General features: G+C 35.3%; 1 protein-coding gene and 1 non-coding gene across 6 annotated transcripts in view; one reads left to right on the top strand and one right to left on the bottom strand.

Annotated features, from left to right (window-relative positions):
* The first annotated feature begins 513 nt into the window (after positions 1–513).
* On the top strand, positions 514–618 carry LOC114900097. Its single transcript, XR_003794719.1, has one exon. It is a non-coding gene; the product is annotated as a U6 spliceosomal RNA (small nuclear RNA).
* Positions 619–2,037: 1,419 nt separating this feature from the next.
* Positions 2,038–22,500, bottom strand: part of SUCO (SUN domain containing ossification factor) — a 75,344-nt gene continuing 54,881 nt past the window's right edge. For 2 of the 5 annotated variants that reach the window (XM_029228424.1, XM_029228423.1), the window contains exons 18-24: positions 20,509–21,666; positions 17,816–17,903; positions 15,001–15,105; positions 13,283–13,437; positions 12,598–12,689; positions 5,082–5,137; positions 2,038–4,061 (exon numbers count right to left, since the gene is read on the bottom strand). In XM_029228424.1, the coding sequence (XP_029084257.1) occupies positions 3,618–4,061; positions 5,082–5,137; positions 12,598–12,689; positions 13,283–13,437; positions 15,001–15,105; positions 17,816–17,903; positions 20,509–21,666 (2,098 nt within the window). In that variant the 3' untranslated portion in view covers positions 2,038–3,617. Of the gene's footprint in view, positions 4,062–5,081; positions 5,138–12,153; positions 12,322–12,597; positions 12,690–13,282; positions 13,438–15,000; positions 15,106–17,815; positions 17,904–20,508; positions 21,667–22,500 lie in introns of those variants that run through there. The other 3 variants (XM_029228426.1, XM_029228425.1, XM_029228427.1) reach the window with 2 other exon arrangements.

A 22,500-nucleotide genomic window follows, 5' to 3' on the forward strand; every position in this document is an offset into this window, starting at 1 on the left:
GAGATTATGACTGATTGTGATTTTGTCTAAAGCCAAACTCGAGATAGAGAACAAATATGAAACTAGGCAGTCTGATTTAAACACCTGCTCTTAAGTGGGATAGTACACCGCCTACATGGGGAACTATTCTGGGTGGAAAACTTGGTTTTTATCCCTTATAAACTTAAAAATCACAAATGCTTCTGTTTGCTCAAAAAGACTTATTTTACAAGTTTTATAACAGAAGGTATTTGTTTGGGTTGTCAATATCTGATTTGTCAAAAAAATGGAATGCAAAGTTGGTAGTCTAGGGTGTATGACCTTACAAATGCAAGTGATGAACTGTTGTAAACAAATATTCTAAAGATTAATTTTGAAAGTAATAGACTAAGTGGAGTACAGTGCAGTGGAGTAGTATAATACATGTTCCAATAGGATTTTTTTTAATGTCTTAATGTCGTATAAATGAATACTTGTGGGTTGGGATAAAATTTATAGTGACACTGTTGATACATCACTAGAGAAGCTCTTAATAGCCACTTTGGTAGCTCAGACACTAAAACTGGAATGATTCAGAGAAAATAAGTATGGCCCTTACACAAGGAAGACATGCAAAGTCATAAAGCAATCTGTACATTTTAAAAGAAACTAGACAATGAAACCAAGTGAAACTTGACTGGCCCTTGGTAAAGAAAGAAGGAAAGGAAAAGGAAGGAAAGAGTATGCATGTGGACCTGTGGAGAAATCTGATCATGGAGTGTGTATTAGATATTAGGGAATTACTGACTCTCAGGTGTGATACTAGTATTATGGTCATGTAGGTGAATGTTCTTATTCTTAGAAAATACATGCGTAAGTATTTAGGGGTTAAGAGCATGATATCTTTTAACTTTCAAAGGGCTCAGCCAAAAAATGTGTTTAATACATGTGTATGTATGTATAAAAAGAAAACTACAAATGCTAATTGTTGAACCTGGGTAACGGTGCATGGGAATTCACGTTTTCTATGGATTTGAAACTTCTCAAGTTAAAAAGTTGGGGAAAAGCATGAGGTTTTTAAGTAACTTTGTTCTATGAAATAGAGAGTTAAAACGTATTTCTAAATAGACATGTTGCTTATTATACTGTGATCTTAAATTTGTTCAACCAGGTTAACAAATGTAAGTTTATATCTACTTCATATTCATGCCGACAAGTTTATATATTCACACTGGGGACACATCAAAAACTGGCAAATCAGTAAGTGGCAAAATAAGCACAGTAACTGGAGACACAGAGTTGAAAATGGTTGCTGCTGGGGAGCAAGGAACCCTTGATGGGGGAAAGGCTGGGGTGTGGGGGACGTGTAGTGGCAGAGAATAGAGAACAGCTGTCTTTCTGTGCAAACCTTACCTTATAAAAGAATTTCATTCCTCAAATTATATAACTATTTTTAAAAATCCAATTAAAAGAACTTTACTTTGTGTTCTTGCTCTTACAGATCCCTTCGTTTCTTCTTATTTCTTACTGTTTTAATGCTTTACTTAATATTAGAAGAAATAAAGTTGACTACCAAGGAACATTGAAAGCCTATTACATATATATATATATATATATACACACACACACACACACACACACACACACACATACACACACACGTATAGCTTTGCTTCTCGCCAGTCACAAATCTATTATTGGCAAGAATTTTCATGTTTTCCCCTCATGTAAGTATAATCTCAGAGAGGGAAAATAAACCCCAAATTGTAAAATGTTATGCTATGTTTATATATGGAAAAAATTAACAATTAGTAGTCTTAAAGATGGCACCTAATAAGAGAAAAGCACATAAACGTAGTCTACTAAATATTCAAAACTCTCATTTCAGTGTTTGAAATGGTGAAATTCTGACTGTATAGGGAACAAAATGTTTGTCAAAGTTCAATCAGTTTGTAGTTGGCTGAAATGTGATTATTTAACAGGATGCTGCTGTATTTAACTTTAAAAGTGGCAAAAACAAATTTGTTCAGAGTAACAAGTTTGTAAAAGTTCTCCTTCAAAGAACAGAAGAGCCAGTAATTAACAAAGACAAGTGTTCAGATTTATTTGGAAATTCACAGTTTCTAATGGCACTACAGCTCCGTAGTTACATATTGAAAGTCTTCTTTCCACAACCCTGGATGCTGCACACAGATGGTGTAACTTCCTGCTCTACCTCTGCTCTCATCTGGACCTCTTTTCAATGGGTTTCTATACAATCAGGCCCTCTTGCTCTGAATGGCTAATTGTACAGATTGGAAAAAATTTTAAATCATCTAAAACATACTGTTAACCTAAAGCAGCAACTTAAACAAAAGAGGCTTTAAATAAGTCACATTACAAACAATACCCCCAGAAAGGTATTAGACAAGTTTAAAAACAGTTATTACTAAAAGTGCTCAATAACTTAAATCTTGCAACACAAAACGGTCAATTCTCTCCCTTTCAAAAAGAAACTTTCCACTTTCACTCATTACTGTACAAACACATACTTAAGAAATCATTTGATTCAAATACAGTCACTGCCAATTATTTTTAAAGAAAAAAGACAAAGACAAACCCATTGACATCACACATGTATATCTCTGCACATTTGTAGCCAGTACAAAGCAAACATCAAGGAATTAATCCCTTTAGACTTGACCAATTAGACAAGGCTTGACAAACTCACTAGCTGGTTCTGTGCATACATACATAGGCAGTGATTATGAGACCTGGACTCATTTGACAAACCTTTGAATTTTCCATTTGTAAGAGAAAACAGTGATCTGAAAGTTGGGAGGATTAGTGCTTATTGTGAAGGTTGAAAATGTAATGTAGCTAAAGAAAACCCTTAAAAGTGGCTAAATGTGTTTAAAAGGTAAGTTTATAAAACAATTATTTGCAAGTACTAGTTATTTTCAAGAAAAGATCCTGTCGTTTTTTTCTTCCCCTTCTCATTGAATTAGTAACCAAAGAAAACTAGTGTGAATAAGTTAAATGAAAATAACATCAAAAGCATCACCACTTAACTTAAAAGAACAGATGTAAAAATTCCATCAAGTGTCTGTTTCAAGTGAGTTTGCTAAACAGAGGTCTAGTTGGCCAAGTCTTTAGGATCTTTACACTGTCTTTACTGATCTTTACTGAACTCCAGGCGCAGATCACATTAAAGCCTTGTAGTGTTTGCAGCTTCAAAAAAACTAACAAAGTTATAAAAGAAATCAAATGACAGGAAAAGTTCTCCCTCCTCTTCCAGTGGCATTATAAATAGACAAAAGGCACATAAATATGGGAAGGTGCAAGAAGTAGGAACAAAGCTAAAGGAAGAGGTTTAGGCTTTCATTCCTATCCCACCCAAGGAACTGGGCTTCCGAATTACTTTTGTCCCAGTAATTAATCTGTGAAAAAAATCTTTATAAAATGTCTACCATTGTCCTTGTAGGAAGTGATCAGCCTTGTAAAACTGCAGCTCACTAACCAAGATTGACACAGTCCCACCTACTTTTTAAAAAGGCAGGAATCATAATTTCTGAATACTTTTCCCAGTAATATTTTCTCCCTCCCCCAAACCCTTCAAATACCACAGGCTGTTCTTCAAAGAACAACAAAAGTCTCCAGTATGAAAAGTTCGATTAACTTTAAATATGTCCCGAGACTGCTGTAACACCAAGTGTTCCCACGGTGATCTCTTTGTTTCCTTTGATTATGTCATGCAGGCTTGGCAATGATCCTGACTTAGTCTGTATGAGAGTTTTTATCAATTTTCCTTGGTCTTGGACTTTAGACCGCCTTCGTTTCAAAGCCCTCTTCTCAGTTTTTGTCTTTTGGGACTGTCCATTGCACAGGCTTGTGCAAGCTGAAATGCCACAAAAATAAGACTCTTCTGACTGTGATGAAGTTTCTGAGCTTCCTTCAGACGGAGGACCCTTATAAGAAGAGTGATAAACTTCTCCCATATTAGAAAAATCTCTCTGGTTCGTAAAAGGCTTTCTTCCTTTTATGTCGCCATTGGCTATAGGGTGCAATGGATGTGCTGGCTTTATGGTCTCAATTTTTTCAGTTTTGTACTTGCAGCGTTTCTTCTATAACACAAGGAAAAGAAAGGGTAGGAATTAGACCTCCAATAGTTACCTAACCAAATTCAGAGAGCTGAGCTACTGGAGTAAAGTGCCATCTCCTGGTGGAAAGTAAAAGAGTATTATAAACAGCAAAACATACTGTTATGTTCTTTACAGATACCATAATTACCTTTTCATTTTGTAAACACTACTCAGTCAAACTCTTATCTGCCACCTCTGAATACAGATTAGGGGGCGATAACTAAAATCTGAATGCCTATTATGTGCCAGACATCATTCTAGTTGCTTTCGTGTGTATCTTACTTGCTAACCCTGAATGGTGAGTATCAATATTTTGTCCCTGGTTACCAAATGAAAAAACCAAGGTTCACAGGTTTGATTCCCTCCCCAAGTTACAAGATAGTTAAGTTCTAATGGCCAAGTTCTTTCACCTGGAGACAATTACCTGTAATCAAAATGAGTACAACTTACTTTAAGAGGCAAAATGGAAAAAGCACACACTTTGTAACCAAAAAAGCCTAAGTACAGTCTGATTTTTGCCACCTATTTAATGAGTCATTTAAAGAAGATACAAACTCTGAGTTTCAGTGTTCTCACTTAAAAAGTGGGAGAGTATCGTCTTCAGGTTGATGTGAGGATTACAGGACTAGCACACACACTGAGTCATTCTTTATTTTCAGTGCATGTCAGACAATCAGCCAGGGGTCAGCAAGTCTTTTCTGTAAAAGCCAGATGATAGTAAATATTTTAGGCTTTTCAGGTCACATACTCTCTCTCTGCATATTGTTTTTTATTTTACAACTCTTTAAAAATGGCTTCAGGCCCCTGTAAAACAGGCCACAGGCCATATATAGCCTATGGGTCATAGTTTGCTGACCCCTGTAAACATTTACATCATTATCATGATTGAAAATAAACAGTAAGTTTAAGGACCACTTAAAGGTTATATTAAAACTTTCAACCTATTTCTTCATCTACACCCACATAACACACCAATATACTTAAAAGGAAACAAAACATTACCTTTTTTTCTGGAGAGAACTTGAGGGGTTCTACAATGTACAGATCATTTGGGTCTACTATAAGTAAGAAAAAAAGCAGACATAAAATGTAGATTATACTATGATTAAATACTATAAATATTATATTATCCCTTTATGATTATTTTCTTAACAGAACCGATGAATTTATATATATATATATATATATATATATATATATCTCATATATTTATGCACTTGAAATTAGTAAGCCAAAAGCAATAAGTTAGGAGAGGGCACCATTCTTATTTTGGGCTTCACTGATCATCATCAAATAACTTAAGTTTTTAACTTACTGTGTTCGCTATCAGCTATCAGCCAACACAGTAAGGATCCTTGTTTGGGCCAGCTCTACCCTCTTATATGTAACGAGAAAAATCACATTCCAGGTAAGCTAATACCAAACCTATAGATCATCTGAATATTTTTCCAGAAGACTATACTGTGTTGCAAATATGGGTTAACTGTGCAACAAGCAGTTGTGACTGTATGAAAGCCAGTTAAAGGAACATACAAAAAGAGGTCTAAGAAGTTTTTTCTAATTGTTTATTACTATGATTTACTGCGATCAAAACTATGAACTCCAAAATCTTAAAATAGCTTGAATATGCAGTATCAGCGATCAAGCAATAATGAATGAACACTCTGGCATGGTGAGTAAATTAGAAATACTGGCCTTAGGTTGCCGAAATTTCATTACTTTAAGCACATTCACGACAGCTCTATGCCACCCCCACCCTGACAAGATAAATACACATATAAAAGAGGTGCTCTGAGACTTCAGTCCTATTCAACCCACTAAAAGTAAATGATTTATAGTCTGATGTAGGCAGAAGTTTGTAAGTAGCAAACTCATTATAAAAGTTCATGTACCAGAAATCTACTAATAACATGATTCAACGAATTATAATTTTTTACATTGTCTTAGAAATTTGTTGAGAAAGTCATCAAATATATAAAAGTATCCAAAGATTCCTTTAAATAGTCATTTCTATCAGATTACTAATCTCATTCAAATTGCTTTTTTAAAAAACATGACGTGTACTTCTAGGAATGGTTGTTAATGGTTTTCAGATCAACCTCAAGCAATTAAATGAATTTAAAAAAAAATCACTAACAGCACTGAAGGGCTGTCAAGACTAAGTAAGTAATTCCAGGCCACAATTGAAGGAAAAGTAGGAACCCAGACAGTCAAGTGGAACACAAAAGTCATTTCTGTCCTGAGAGCTTGCTGCCACTGCCCAGCATCATGAGAGAATCATACTACATATTACTAGCCTGGGAAAGGTCAAAATTCAAAGCACTATTTTAACTGAATGCATATTGCTTTCACACGTCGTGAAGTTGAAAAATTAAGTCAAACCATCATAAGTTGGGGACCACCTGTACATTATACTCCCCTTTCAACAAAAAATTATAAGGCATTTAAAACGGGGCAAACACAGTTTGAAAAGACTAAACGTGCATTAGAACCAGAATTAGATATGGAAGGAATGCTTAAATTATTAGACCAGGAATTTTTAAAAACCATGATTAATATACTAAGGACTTAAGTGGAAAAAAGTAGACAACATCCAAGAACAGATAGATAATGTAAGCAGAAAAATTCTAAAAAGGAATTAAAAAGAAATGCTAGAGATCAAACACAGTAACAGAAATGAAGACTGCCTCTGATGGGTTCATTAGTAGACTGAACACAGCTGAGCAAAGAATAACTGAGGCTGAGGATATGACAATAGAAATTTCCAAAACTAAAAAGTAAAGAGAAAAACGAATTTTAAAAAAATGAAAAGAATACCCAAAAACCGCGGGACAACTACAAAAGGTGTAACATATGAGTAATGAGAATACAGAAAGAGTAGGAGAATGGAACAGAAGGAATATTGTAAGTAATAATGACAGAATTTCCCCAAATTAATGTCTGACAGTAACCACAGATCCAGGAAACTCAGAATACCAAGAAAGACAAATGCCAAAATTACTACACCCAGGCATTTCATATACAAACTTCAAAAAATCAAAGATGCAAGCTAAAATTGACGAATTGTTGCCAATAGACCTGCTTTTGCAAGAAATGTTAAAAGTAGTTCTTCAGAAAGGAAAATAATACAGGTCAGAAACTCCGATCTGCATAAAAAAAGGAAGAGTATCAGAGAACGAGTAAGTGAAGGTAAGATAAAAACTTTTCTTAATCCATAACATAACAACTTGTTCAAAACAATAATAGCAACAATGTATTTGGGTATGCTTATGTAACTATACATGCTTATATAGAAGTAAAAAGAATGACAAATTATATAAGGGATTGAAGGGAGGAATTAGGAATATTTTGTTATTATAAAATATTCATACTACCTGCAAAGTAGTATAATGTGATTTGAAAGGGGACTTGTGGGACTTCCCTGGTGGCGCAGTGGTTAAGAATCCACCTGCCAAATGCAGGGGACATGGGTTCGAACCCTGGTCTGGGAAGATCCCACCTGCCATGGAGCAACTGAGCCCATGCGCCACAACTACTGAGCCCGCGTGCTGCAACTACTGAAGCCCGCATGCCTAGAGCCGGTGCTCTGCAACAAGAGAAGCCACTGCAATGAGAAGCCTGTGCACTGCAATGAAGAGCAGCCCCCGCTTGCTGCAACTAGACAAAGCCTGTGCACAGCCACGAAAGATCCCACGTGCCACAACTAAGACCCAATGCAGCCATAAATAAATATTTTTTTAAAAAAGACTCCATGTAAAATAGGTTGTCTCAAGAGTGAAATAGATATCTACATGAAATAAGATATCTGCAACATTTAACCAACTAACAATTAGAATCCAAATCTTAAAAATAACTATAAACCAGTATGAAAGAGAGAAACAACCCAGTAAAAGAACAGGCAAAAACCTTTAATGCCCAGGAAAGTCAAATGAATAAACAGCATAAGTAAAAGTGCTCAGCCCCACTAGTAATCAGGTAGTGCAAATTACAATTGCAATGAGGTTAAACACTTTACAATTTGACAATTCTAAGTGCGTGCTGGTAAAAACATAGAATAATGGGAATTCTCATGGTACTGGTGGAAGGATAAACTGATATGACCACTTTGGAAAAGTTTGCCATTATCTTATAACTCGTAGATAAGCATACCCTACAGTCCAGCAATTTTACATCTAGGTAATATTCTTAGAGAAACTCATGCAACTATGTGCCAGTATAGAAACAAAGGGAATGTTTACAAGCAGCATTATCTGTAATAGCCCCAAACTGTAAGCAACACAGTACAATGGATAACTACATTGTGATTTAGTCAGTTACTGAAATACTATACAATATTGAAAATGAAGTATAATCATGTATATGAACCTCACAAATAGAATGCTGAAAGACAAAAAAGTATATATGGTATGATTCCATTTATCAAAAGCTCAAAACCAGGTAAAAATCAAATTATATTGTTGAGGAATCCAAACATTGATGGTAAAACTATTAAGAAAATGAAGACTATGACTATTTCAAAAGTCAAGGTAGCTATCTCTACAGGAGCAATACCAAAAGTGCTGGCCTTGTTCTATTTCTTGATCTGGGTGTTAGTTACACAGGTGTTCACTTTATAATTACTTTGCATGTTGTACATTTCAGTTTTGTGCACTTTTTTGTATTTCACTTATTTTATAATAAAAATGTCTTACAAAAATCGAAACAATCTTGGTCCACCTGGCTGGTCAACAAAAGTGAGAGACGTAAATCAAAGTATAAACTACAAAACACTGATGAAGGAAATTAAAGAAGGTACAAAAAAATGGAAAGACATCTCACATTCACGACTGGAGGACTTCATATTGTCAAGATGTCCATACTACCAAAACGATCTATAGATTAAGCATAATCCCTATCAAAATCCTAATAGCATTCTTTTGCTGAAATGCATCCTAAAATTCATATCAAATCCCAAGTGATCTTAAATAGGCAAAACAATTTTTAAAAAATAAAAACAGAGGACTCACACTGCCTGATTTCAAAACACATCACAAAGTTACAGTAATCAAAACTGTGTGGTACTGGTATAAAGAGACATACAGACCAATGGAATAAAAAAAAAGGAGCCCAGGAATAAATCCTCTCACAAATGGTCAAATAATCTTCAACAAGGGTGGCAAGACCACTCAATGGGGAATGAACGGTCTCTTCAACAAATAGTGCTGGGAAAACTGGATATCTACATGCAAAAGAATGAAGTTGAACCCTTATCTTACATCATATACAAAAATTAACTGAAAATGGATTAAGACCTAAACATAAAACCTAAAACTATAAAATTCCTAGAAGAAAACACAGAAGGAAAACTTCATGACATTGGCCTTGGTAATGATTTCTTGGATGTGACATTTAAAGTACAAGCAACAAAAGCAAAAATAGACAAATGGGACTACATCAAACTTAAAAAAATTTTGTCCATCAAAGGACACAATCAACAGAGTGAAAACACAACCTACAAAATGGGAGAATATAGCTGCAAATCATATATCTGATAAGGGATTGATATCCAGAATATATAGAACTCTTACAATTAAACAAAAAATAACCTGATTTAAAAATGAGCAAAGGACTTGAATAGACATTTCTTCATAGATGATTTATAAATGGCCAACAAGCACATGAAAAGATGCTCAACATCACTAATCATCAGAGAAACACAAATCAAAAGCAAAATGAGATATCACCTCACATCCATTAGGATGGCTACTATCAAAATAGGAAACAAGTACTGGTGAGGATGTGGAGAAATCTGGAACCATTGTGCACTGTTGGTGGAACTGTAAAATGGTGCAACCACTATGACAAACACTGTAAAGTTTCTTCAAAAAATAGAACTACCATATGATCCAGCAATCCCATTTGAGTACATAGTTGACCCTTGAACAACATGGATTTGAACTGCATGAGTCAACTTAAACGTGGATTTTTTTTCAACAGTAAATACTACAGTACTACACAACATGTGGTTGGCTGAATCTGCGGATCCAGAACCTCAGATACGGAGGAACCATGGATATGGAGGGTGAACTATAAATTATACATGGATTTTCAACTGCACAGAGACTCAGTGCCCCTAACTCCAGCACTGTTTCAAGGGTCAACTATATATCCAGAAGAACTGAAAGCAAGGTCTTAAAGATTTATTTGCACACTCATGTTCACAGCAGTATTATTTCACAATAGCCAAGAGGTAGAAGCAACCCAAATGCCCATCAACAGATGAATAAACAAAACATGATTATATCTGTACAACAGAATATTATTCAGTCTTAAAAAAGAAGAAAATCCTGTCACATGCTACAACATGGATGAAACTTGAGGACACTATGCTAAATGAAATAAGCCAGTCAGAGAAAGACAACTCATATAAGAGGAATCATATTATTTATCAAAATATTCAAATTCACAGAAACAGAAAAAACAACGAAGGTTACCAGGGGCTGGGAGGAGAGGAAAAAAGGAATTGGTTTAATGGATATAGAGTTTCAGATTTAAAAAATGGAAAAGTTCTCGAGATCTGTTTCACATCATTGTGAATATACTTAACATTACTGAACTATACACTTAATAGTAAATTTTTAAGAGCAAATTAAATTTCAAGATGGTAAATTTTACATGTCTCTTACTACAGTAAGAAAACAAAATAAGACATGGACCCTTCTCACTGAGCTTAGAATTAAAAATAAGGCAAGTACAGGATGGCTAAAATCAAAGTAGACTATAATAAATGCCTTAAGAAGAGATTTAATTCAAACAGGAGAAGAAATAAATGAATTAACAAACAGTGGAATCAGAATTAAAGCCAGCTTCCTGCCTACTGTACTCAACTTTTTTAACTGTAAAGATGAACCAAGATGACACAGTTGTTTAAAACAGAAGTAATTCTATTCTCAGGTACAAAAGGCTATTCTATCTGGCTTTGAAGAGTGACATAGAGAAAAGAAATAGTAAAATAGGATTTCAACTAATTTAAAATGCGACTAGAAATGCTGAGAAGGAAAAACATCTCAACATATTTCCTAATCACATGAACGCAGCTCAAATAAGTAATGCACATACACCCACCACAACGGCTAAAAGACCAACAATATTAAATGTTAATAGGGATATGGAACAAATGGAACTCTCAAAAAGAGCTGACGGGAGGGCAAATTCATACAACACTCTGCAAAACTGTGTGGCAGTATTTACTAAGGTGGCATATACACAATCTTATGATCCAGCAATCCCATTTCTAGGTATATATCCAACAGATGTGTGTTCATGTGTTCGCCAAAAGATATGTAATAGCCTCAAACTGAAATAATCCAATGTAAATGAATAATGTATGTTTGTATAATGGGATACTATACAGGAATAAGAGTAAACAAACTACAACTATACTCAATGACATGGTGAATCTCACAATATCAAAATATGTAGTGGCTATACTGAGAGGGGATGGGCAGTGTAGAGCACAAGGAAGTTTCTGGGGTGCTAGATAATGTTCTGCTTCTTAGTCGGGGTGTTGGTCACACAGGTATGTTCAGTTTGTGAAAATCCACCAAGCTGCACATACGATAAGTACACTTTCCTGTACAAGTTATACTTCATTTAAAAAACTCAGTTATAAAAAGACACATCAGCCAAAAGAAGAAGAAAAGAGAAAGAAAAAGGCAGGAGGAACTAGAATGAAATTTACTAGTCGTAAGTAAACACACATGTACATAAGTCTGTAAAGTTTTGTGATAACAGTAAACCAGAGAATCTCAGGAATGATTGCTTAAATGATTGAATCAATTGAAACATGCTGCTCAGTTACTAAATCCTAAAGAAAGAGAATCCAATGATTATTAAGAAAGCACTAGTTGAAATATATCATTAATTTGGTTATTTTAATATTGCTATGAAGATAAGTCTCTCAATAAGCACTAATTACCGTACTAATTATAAAAAGTACTAATACAGGAAAACAACCACTCAGTACACACCCATTCATTTAAATTTAAGTATTCATTAAGTGTTAGACAATGGAATACTATTATAGACCCTGGGCTATGAAAAAGAGAAAGACCTGATTTATTTTTCGGAAAGTGCCTCACAGACCTAAACTAGAGACAAAAGGGGTCCTACCTGTACAGGAAGAGAAGGCAGATAAGCACAGGATACTATGGGAGCACATTCAGGTTTTCCATATCTGCTGAACTTTCTCAAACACCCCTTTCTAAAAAGAAATACTTCTAAACAGGAGCATGTGCAAATAAGGCTACCAATGGCTAATTTCACTAAGCCCCCCACCCCACCCTCTGGGCTTTTAGGAACAAAGATAGATTTAAAGTGTGGAAATGGTAAAGTGGCTTTGACACCGCACAAACAAAGGCTACTTATACCCACTGTTCTGTTGCAGATGGTCTCGAACACAACATTGACATTATGCTTCTGCTAGAAGGAAGCTAGATTCAGATTTCTATACACATAGTACATATCCACAAAAATCTACCTTCTTTCCCAGTTAATTGTAGAGACTTGGATCTGATGAGTGGGAATGAAGTTCTCCTTTTCAAACTCATATCATCATAGGAAGAGAAACACCTAACATTAAGAAAAAACAACATTGGGCACAATGAGTAAAATACATGTAATTTACTCTGTAGTTGGGGCTAGACAGACGCTAGAGAACTGTACATACCACATAGGACTAACCTCTAAAGTAACACTCCAGTTATTGATAACACATGTAAAAAAAATTTAAGGATCATTCTCTAAAAGGTGTTGTATTAGAATACCTATTCTCCTCCTCCCCCTTTAAATTCCACATTGAAGCATCTTTCACAACCATTTCAAGGGTTTTTATACACTTACTATCAGTGTTTTCTCTATTAGAGTCTATAGAACCTTCCAGGCATGCATAGGACCATCTCACTAGTTCCAATGATGTTTTTAACATTTTGGTTTCAAGATAATCATACGGGGAAAGAAATTATCTCAGTATCCTTTATTTGCTCAAATTTCTCAAAGGTATAAGAGGAACTGGACTTCCCTGGCGGTCCTTTGGTTAAGACACCGTGCTTCCAATACAAGGGGCATGGGTTCGATCCCTGGTCGGGGAAGTAAGATCCCACATGCTGCGCAGAGTGGCCAAAAAATAAAAATAAGAGGAAAACTGAAATATAATGCTGACTTACCTTTTAGGGCTTGGATACTGGTTACTTTTAGGAAGTTTTGAAATATAATCTCCATCAAATTGACAAGTGTTTCGACAACGCTGCATACAAAGCATCAGTCCCAAGATAACACAGAGAACCAAAGATATGACAAGATAGCTTTGTCGATCTGAAACCTGAGATGAGAAGAGGGCTTAATAATAATAATAATTTGAAAACCATATTAGAAAAAAATACAATGGGATCTAAAGTTCAAAGGACAAATCATTTTAAACATTTTTTTTCAGAGTGCTTCAAAACTGTAAATGCAGGGCATGCTCTTTGAAAATGTACTACAAAGGCAATGTTTTACTTTTTCTTCTCCCCCCTCCATTCTTTAAAAATTTTCAAACCTATGGAAAAGTTTTTAAAATAGTATAATACAATGAATATAATATAATATGACTTTCACCAATCATTAACATGTTCTTCAATCATTAACATTTTGCCACATACGTTCCATTTTTTCATTTGTACTATCTTCTCCTTGGTAAGAAAAAAAAAAAAATCATGCTCTTACCTATCTTTCCCACCTTACAAAACTAAACCACTAATTGCCCAGTGATTTAAGCCTGGGGATCACCCTTAATTCCTCATGTCCCACATCCAATCTTTCAGCAAGGCTTGTCTTTCTACCTCTAAAATATATCCTGAATTCAGCAACTTCACAATGTTCTCCACTTCTAAAATCCTAGTCCAAGCCAACATCACCTCACCCAGGCTACTGCAATTGCCTCTTTAATTGGTTTCCTCCCCACTTCCACTCTTGCTGGTCTCTAAGAGGCAATTCTCTACAGAGCAACAAACAGGGAGTTTCTCAAAGTGTGTTCAATGAGATGATCCATGTTACTTCTTTATTGAATACTTTCAATGACTTGCAGTGATTAGAATAAAATTCAAACTCTATATTGCCTACAAAGGCCTACATGACCAGGTCTCTGCCAATTTCCTAAACTCATTTCTTACCCTTACTTCTCTCATTCACTCTGCTCCAGCCACACCAGCTTTCTTTCTGACCCCAAACACATTACACTGTTTCTAGTCACAGGCCCTTTGCCCTACTTCTGCTACTAACAAGTTTGTTCTGACCCCAGGCTCTGTGTGGATGCTAACTCCTCTTGAGCACTCAGTTCTAATGCCACCTCCTCAGGCAAGCCTTCCAACATCACCATAGCTAAAGCAGCAACACTTAAAGCACCACCAGTCCACACACACAAGTTTCACTCTCTACCCCACTGTCCGTCATATATATTTACTGTATGTATTCCCTCTCTCCCCCACGTGAGAGGGCCCTGTGAGGCTAGGGACTCTTCACTGCTGTATGCTTCAACCTAGAACTGGACAGCTCATGCTTCACACACACCGGTAGCTCAATATATACTGCTTAAATCAATGAAAAATTTGTTTCATTAAGCAATTAATAAGCCTATTTGAACTGAAAATGAAGTATATATTGCAACTACCAATGGTTTACAAAAGGCTTAACAGAATTGCTTTATAACTGTAATTTAGACCTAAACTACGAAAGCCGTGTTTTCCAAAAGATTATGATAATTAATATATTTCCAAAACTTTAAAATGCCATATTCTGGTGTTCTGAAAAAGTTCTTTATAAATGACAATCTTCTTCGATTAAAGTTCTTAGATAAGAAGCCTGCCTTTATGACACCATTTCCTACAATACCATCAATAACAATTACCTCATGTTTTAATTCTGCTACTGTTGTTGACAAATTTGAAACAAGCTGTGTCATGTTGGTCAGTTGTGCCTGTAGCAACTGGATGGCTTCAGTTTGCCGCTGATCCTGTAATAAAGGAGGAAATAAATATTATTTTCCTTTGTGTTTCATGTGTACTTTAACTGCATTATAAATTCAAGTAAAAAATCTGGAAAAACTGTTAAATTCCTCAGGGCGGGGAGGGGGACATATTAATAGGAAGCTCTTAATGAATGAATACTGTAAACTTGGACCAGAAATTTTAAAAAAAAACATAAAACACTTCAAGAATCTAAGACTATTCAACCTTCCTCCCCTGCCCTGAGCCAAAAAAAACAAAAGCCAAAAACCTTTCACCATTCACTGCTACCATGTAGAATATTGTCTAACAGACGCTAATAAACTGCTTTTCAAGTTGATATGGGCTCCATATGTATAAACCAGTATATAACCAGCTATACGCAGAATAGTCACTTTGTCAAGCATGCTTTTTTTTTTTTTTTTTAAACCAAAGCAGTCAATACAAAGACATGTTGAAAAAATTTTGAAGAATGTTTCTGGATATCAAGCAGGCTCATACCAAGAAGGTTTTAAAAGTTGTATTTCACAGCATATTAGGATGGAACTTAGGATGTCACATAGTCAAAAAACTACAACAGATCCTCTAGTCAACCAGTGAAAAGAAATTCATCAAAAACACCCATCTTTCCAGCTCTGAATCTTAGAAACTTTTATAATCAACAGACATGTCTTTATTTAAAATATCACTTGCATGCATATTTTAGAGACTTATGCAATATACTCATGGTCATGAACCTACGTTAGGTAGACTATACTGAAAATTTCAACTAACTAGTGAATTTAGGAAGAAGGAAAAGAGGGCAGAAAGAAGTCAAGGAAATCTAACACTCTAATTTAGGACCCTCTATGAAATAGCTACATAACTATTTATTATTCTAAACCTAAGTTTTTCAAACTTAGATTTAAGTAATCTTTAAGTCTCCACTGTCTATGTGGGGGTGAGTAGGCGGATGTATAAAACTGTAACAAGAAGTTTCACTTACTTCCCTCACTGTGATCCACTGTGGTACTTTCTATCCTACTTCATATTTTTAAAATGCTGAATGTGATTCATTAAACTGTTTCTTTTGACTCACTTTTGACAAACACTGAGAAATTCTAGACAGTTTTAAAAGATAAGTTATTACAGTTATTAAATTGGTTAACACTTCTAATTAGGATTTACTTCCAATAGTGTTAATGATACACAAGATTATTTAAAAGTACTTAAACAAGTCTTTCATAAAGCACAGATGTTAAATATAAAGGGAAAATGTTAATGAAGAACTAAATAAATACTGTGTTCATGGGTCAGAGGACTTAATACTATTAACATGTAAATTCTCCAAATTGATCTATAAGTTCAACACAAACCCAATCAAGATCCAAACAGGTTTTTGTTTGTTTGTTTGTTTTTGGTAGCAACTGACAAGCTGATTCTAAAATCTGTATTAGTCAAATCCAGATTAGCCAAAACAATTTTGGACAAGTGCAAAGTTGGAGGATTCACTCTACCTGATTTCAAGAGTTCCTATAAAGCTACAGTAATCACAACAGTGCAGTATAAGCAAAAAGACAGATACAGATGAACAAAACAGAAGAGAATTCCAGAAACAAATCCACATGTATATGGTGAATTGATTTTCATCAAAAGCGCAAAGGAAATCCAGTGGAGAAAAGACAGTCCTCTCCACAAATGATGCTGGAAGAAAGGAATATTCATGTTTCTCAATCCCCTCCCTCACAAAAAAAGAACTTTGATCCATACTCTGTGACACGTAAAAATTAAAATGGATCATAAACCAAATGTAAAACTAAAACTATGCAAATTCTAAAAGAAAACAGAGGAAAACAATCTTTGTGACTTTGGGTTAGGCAAAGAGAAAACAGGTAAATTGGGCTTCAACGAATTAAATTCAGCTCTTCAAAAGATATGTTTAAGAGAATGACAAAACAAGTAATGGACTGGGAGAAAATATTTGCAAAGCCTGTCTCTGATAAAGGACTCATACTAAGAATATGTAAACAACTTTCAAACCTCAATTTCAGAAAGAAAAAAAAAGAGGGGTGGGGAAAAACTGTGTGTAGAACCACAATTATAACATGTCACAAACTGGGAGTAAGATACAACTAAACTCTGCAACCTGAGGCCTCCTCACCTCACCTCACCTTCCCTTAGTCCCAAATAACCTTTTAGAAAAGTTAAATATAAAATTTCTTCATGACGGTAACACACTATAAAAACTTATTAATGAACATCACATTTAATGCTGCAATACTGAACTCAATCCCTTAAAATCAACAAGACAGGGGAATGGCCACTATCAGTCCTATTGCATCACTGTACAGCTCTAGGCAAGAGATAAGAGGAAAAAAGAAGAAATAAAAAGGTATAAGGATTAAAAAGAAATAGAGCTGTTTATTTGCAACCAATAAAACTGTCTACACAGAAAACCACAAATGATTTTAGAGTTTAACAAAGTTGCCAAAAAGTCCACTGCACTTCTACACACATACACGTACATACAAATCTTGAAATGTAATACAAATAATGCTCAAGAACATTTTCTCTTGAGCAGATACTGATGCTAACAGCTAGAAAACATCACATTACAGCTTAATCATCAGCTATCAGGGAAAAAGTGAACCAACATTACTTATCCTTCTTACCAGAGAGATCCTACAAAATTCAATGGAAATTTATATAAAAATTAAATAACATATGAAGATGACCAACCTGCTCCTCTGCTATTCTTGAAGTATTCTGAAGTTTTACTATTGTCATATTGAAAGCCTTTTGCATTTCTTCCATTTGTTTTCGGTACCTATGGAGTAAGAATTGATTTAAATTGGTTTTAATTTCTTATTAATTTATTACTGGAAACACACTTCTGATTTCAATATATAAGATAAATCCATATTTCTGAAAATGACTCTTACTGAACCCCGTGCAATACAGGAAAACTTACAAAGGTAAAATAAAGAGGTCCCTTGAGGTATTTGCTACCTCAACATCAATTCTATGTTCCTCACTGCTATAAAAGATTTACTAGTCGCATATATAGTCAATAATTTATGACAAAGGACCCATGAATATACAGTGGGGAAAGGACAGTCACTTCAATAAATGGTGCTGGGAAAACTGAACAGCCACATGCAACAAAATGAAACTGGACCCCTATCTTATACCATACACAAAAATTAACTCAAAATGTATTAAAGACTTGAACATAAAACCTGAAAAAACAGAACTCCTAAAAGAAAACACAGGCGGTAAGCTCCTTGACATGAGTCTTGGAAATGTTTTTTGGATTTAACACCAAAAGCAAAGGCAATAAATGCAAAAAAAACAAGTGGGACTACATCAAACTGAAAAACTTCTTACAAAGCAAAAGAAACCATCAACTTAATGAAAAGGCTACCTAGAGGCCTGCACTCTAGAGCCCACGCACCACAACTACTGAAGCCCATACGCTCTAGGGCCCGCGTGCTTGCAACTACTGAGCCCGGACACCTAGAGCCCGTGCTCCGCAAGAAGAGAAGCCACTGCAACGAGAAGCCCCGCACCGCAACAAGAGTAGCCCTGCTCACCACAACTAGAGCAAGCCCACGTGAAGCAACAAAGACCCAATGCAGCCAAAAATAAATAAAACGTTAAAAAAAGAAAATTGGCAGAGAATCTCAATAGACATTTTTCCAAAGAAAACAGATAGATGGTTAACAGGTAATAGATGAAAAGATGCTCAACATCATTAATCATCAGGGACATGCAAATCAAAATCACAATGAGTTATCACCTCACATCTGTTAAAATTGCTATTATCAAAAAGAGAAGAAATAACATGTTGGTGAGGATAGAGAAAAGGGAACACTTGTACACTGTTGGTGGGAACGTAAATTGGTGCAGCCACTATGAAAAACAGTATGGAGGTTTCTCAAAAAATCAAAAATAGAACTGCCATATGATTTAGCAATTCCACTTTTGAGTATTTATCTGAAGGAAAAAAACACTAACTTGAAAAGATATCTGCACCCCCATGTTCAATGCAGCATTATATACAATAGTCATGACCTGGAAGCAAACTAAGTATCCATCAATAGAAGAATAGATAAAGAAAATGTGGTATGTGTATACCAAGGAATATTATTCAGCCATAAAAAAGAAGGAAGTCTTGCCATTTGCAACAACGTGGTTGGACCTTGAGGGCATTATGCTAAGTGAAATAAGTTAGACAGAGAAGGACGAATATCATATGATCTCACTTACATGTGGAATCTAAATAAAAGGAAAAAAATCTTAAACTCATAGATACAGAGAACAGATTGGTGATTGCCAAGGTGGGGGTGGGCAAAACTGATGAAGCGGGTCAAAAGGTAAAACTTTAAATGAATAAGTAACAGGAATATAATGTACAGCATGTTGACTATAGTTGATAATATTGGATCGTATATTTGAAAGTTGCTAACAGAGTAGATCTTAAAATTTCTTACCACAAGGAAAAAAGAAAAGCTGTATGTGGTGATAATATTAACCAGACTTATTGTGGTAATCATTTAGCAATATATACAAATATCAAATCATTATGCTATATGCCTGAAACTAATACAATGTTATATGTCAACTACATCTCAATTAAAGAAACATTTATTAGTGATTTCTGTGGTTCCTTTAGTGGGGCAAATAGGTTGGGGGTGGGGAGAGGCAAGAACAGGTATGATGTAGGCATGCACACACACCCACAGAAAATTTGCCAATAAATTATATGTATGAATTAAGAAGAAACCCCTTTTAGGATATAATGATGACCGTAGTGACATTTCATTAGCAGCATTTTAATTTAAGAAGATTATGAAAAGGTAGCGTTTCAGAAATTCTGGGCAATGAGTGCCTAGGTGGTTACAAAATGTTGGATAAGCCCTAAGGACACTGGATACTTAAGGAGTAAAAAAAAAAAGTAAATAGGCTTAAAAAGTGGAGAACTGTGCCTGAGATCTTCATCACTGCATAAGCAAACTGGCATGGCCTCTGGCATTTTTCTAATCTTCACTTATTTAAACTCTTAAAAAATATCTGGTCAAGTTCCACATAGAGCTTTGAAGTCTATAGACTAATTTTTCCCATGAGTGCTCTGGGAATCAAACAGCAAAAGTGGCTAAAGTTAAGCAACAGAAGAAAGGAGAAACTGATTATAGATAATTCAAACTTGTTATCAGCCTAATAATAGTCACTTAGTAATACTTCCAGAAAAGGAAATCAATTCTTAAGATCACTGATCAACATCCAAATAACTTTCTCTCTCCAGCTAAAATGGTGCTTATTACTGTTATACCATGAGATAATTAAATCCTCTCCTTCTCTAGTCACAGATTATACTTTGCTACTTAACTCACTGTGCAAAGTGTATTGTGCTAATTCATAATAAAGCTTACCTTTGGCTAAGTTCCTCCAGATAGCGACCACTGAGAGACATGTTAACTTCTAAGGCTTTAATACGGTTATTAAGTCTCATAAATACTGATTCCTTTTGGTTTGATCCATGTATAAGATTTCCATTAGCATATCCTAGATCTGAAGAATTTTGTAATTCAGCATAAAAATCTGTAGCTGTCCTCTGTAACCCTCTTAAAAGGGCATCTTCTGGAGACTGTTCTTCCTCTTTTGCTTCAGGTAATGAAGAAGAATCCACAACAGGAGTCAAAATTTGCTTTGGTGTGTCAGCTATGTTCATTTTGGCTTCCCCATCTTCACTGTCTGGCACAATAGCTGTGTTTACAGGTGACACTATTGTTTCGGATAGCTTTGTGATAATTTGCATGGAGTCTTCTTTTACAATATTATCCATTACTTCATCAAGTTTTTTTGTTTCATAGATCACAGTTGGTTTCTCTATAGAACTAAAACTGTCAGACCTTTTTTCTGTTTCATTATCAACCTCAACAGAACTCTCTTGGGGAATCACTTGTGATGGTGTACGCCCTGCCTCATATTTAATAGGCTCAGATACTTCTATTTTAGATAATGAATTGATTTCTGGAGTAACATCTAAGAGAAGAGACTGAGAAAGAGTTTGAGGATGGCTTGGTTCAAGTTCAATTGCATCTAAAGTGTGATTAATCAAACCTCCCTGGTGCACACTACTTAAGTCACCTATAACAATAGTTTCAGCTTTCTTTTCCTTACTCTTACTGTCTGGTTCTCCAGCTGGAGGTTGCAATACTGAAACATCTACTGATTCTTCAGGAAGTACTAATGGTGATTGAGCTGACATAAGATACTCTTTTTCTTTACTCATAGCAGTTCTGCTGCGTTGCCGATAATGAGCAACTCTAACTGAACACCATTTATATATGTATTCCGAAAAACTAGAAATACAACAAATTGTGGTCAGTTCACTGCAAAATATTTGTGTCTCTGACTCAAACCAAGGTGACGTTTCATCCTCTTGTTCACCACTACCCAGAAGGGTCACTGTAGAAGGACTTGCCTCCTCTTCCTCTTCTTGAACTAGTTGTACAATGGGACCCTCTTTTGTAGTATCTGGTGATGATGGCTCTGTGTCATGTACAAGTCCTTCAGTAGTTACAAACCTAGAAATACATATCCATAATTATGTTTAAGGAAAATAAATGTATCATACATAAGGTAAAAGGAACGCTGGAAATACAGAAAACACTCAATTTACTTTGGATGAATTATTTCCCTTCAAATCACTTTCATTATAAAAACAGTATTATTCATAAATAGTAACAGAAAGATAATTTATCAAGTGACCAGCCAGATAATTCAAATCACCATATTTACCAAATCAAATTTTTCTTTAAACTCTGTTTAAGAGTTGTTTGTATGTGAATATTTCCGTTTACTGAAAGTTTCATGTAACTTTCCTCCCATAAATATTCACCAATATTACAAGCCTCATCACCCCTTATATCAGAAATTGAGCTACCCAGAGCTAGTCCCAGAGCTAGTCCCAGAGCTAGAACTAGAAGGCAGGACTCTTATTACGAACGCACTTTGTGCTGGAATATCCTACTTTCAAAAGGCAATTACTGTTGACCCTTGAACCGTGCATGGGGAGTTAGAATTGTCGGCCTCCATGCAGTATAACTTAGTCAGCCCTCTATATCCACAGTTCCTCTATATCCACGGTTCCTCATCCACAGATTCAACCAACCAAAATCATCTGTACTGTATTTCATTAGTATTTACTAATGAAAAAATGCCATGTATAAGTGGATCTGTGCAGTTCAAACCCATGTTATTCAAGGGTCAACTGCAGATTTCTCAGATTATTTCTCTATGGATGATTTGAGGAATTTCAACATGGCATTACACACACACACACACACACACACACACACACACACACACACACACCACACACACACACACTTATCTGCAAAGGGAGAAGAAACATATCC

Source organism: Monodon monoceros, unplaced genomic scaffold, assembly GCF_005190385.1.
Source record: "Monodon monoceros isolate NGI ecotype Baffin Bay Population unplaced genomic scaffold, NGI_Narwhal_1 Super_Scaffold_18, whole genome shotgun sequence".
Taxonomy (NCBI): Eukaryota; Metazoa; Chordata; class Mammalia; order Artiodactyla; family Monodontidae; genus Monodon; species Monodon monoceros.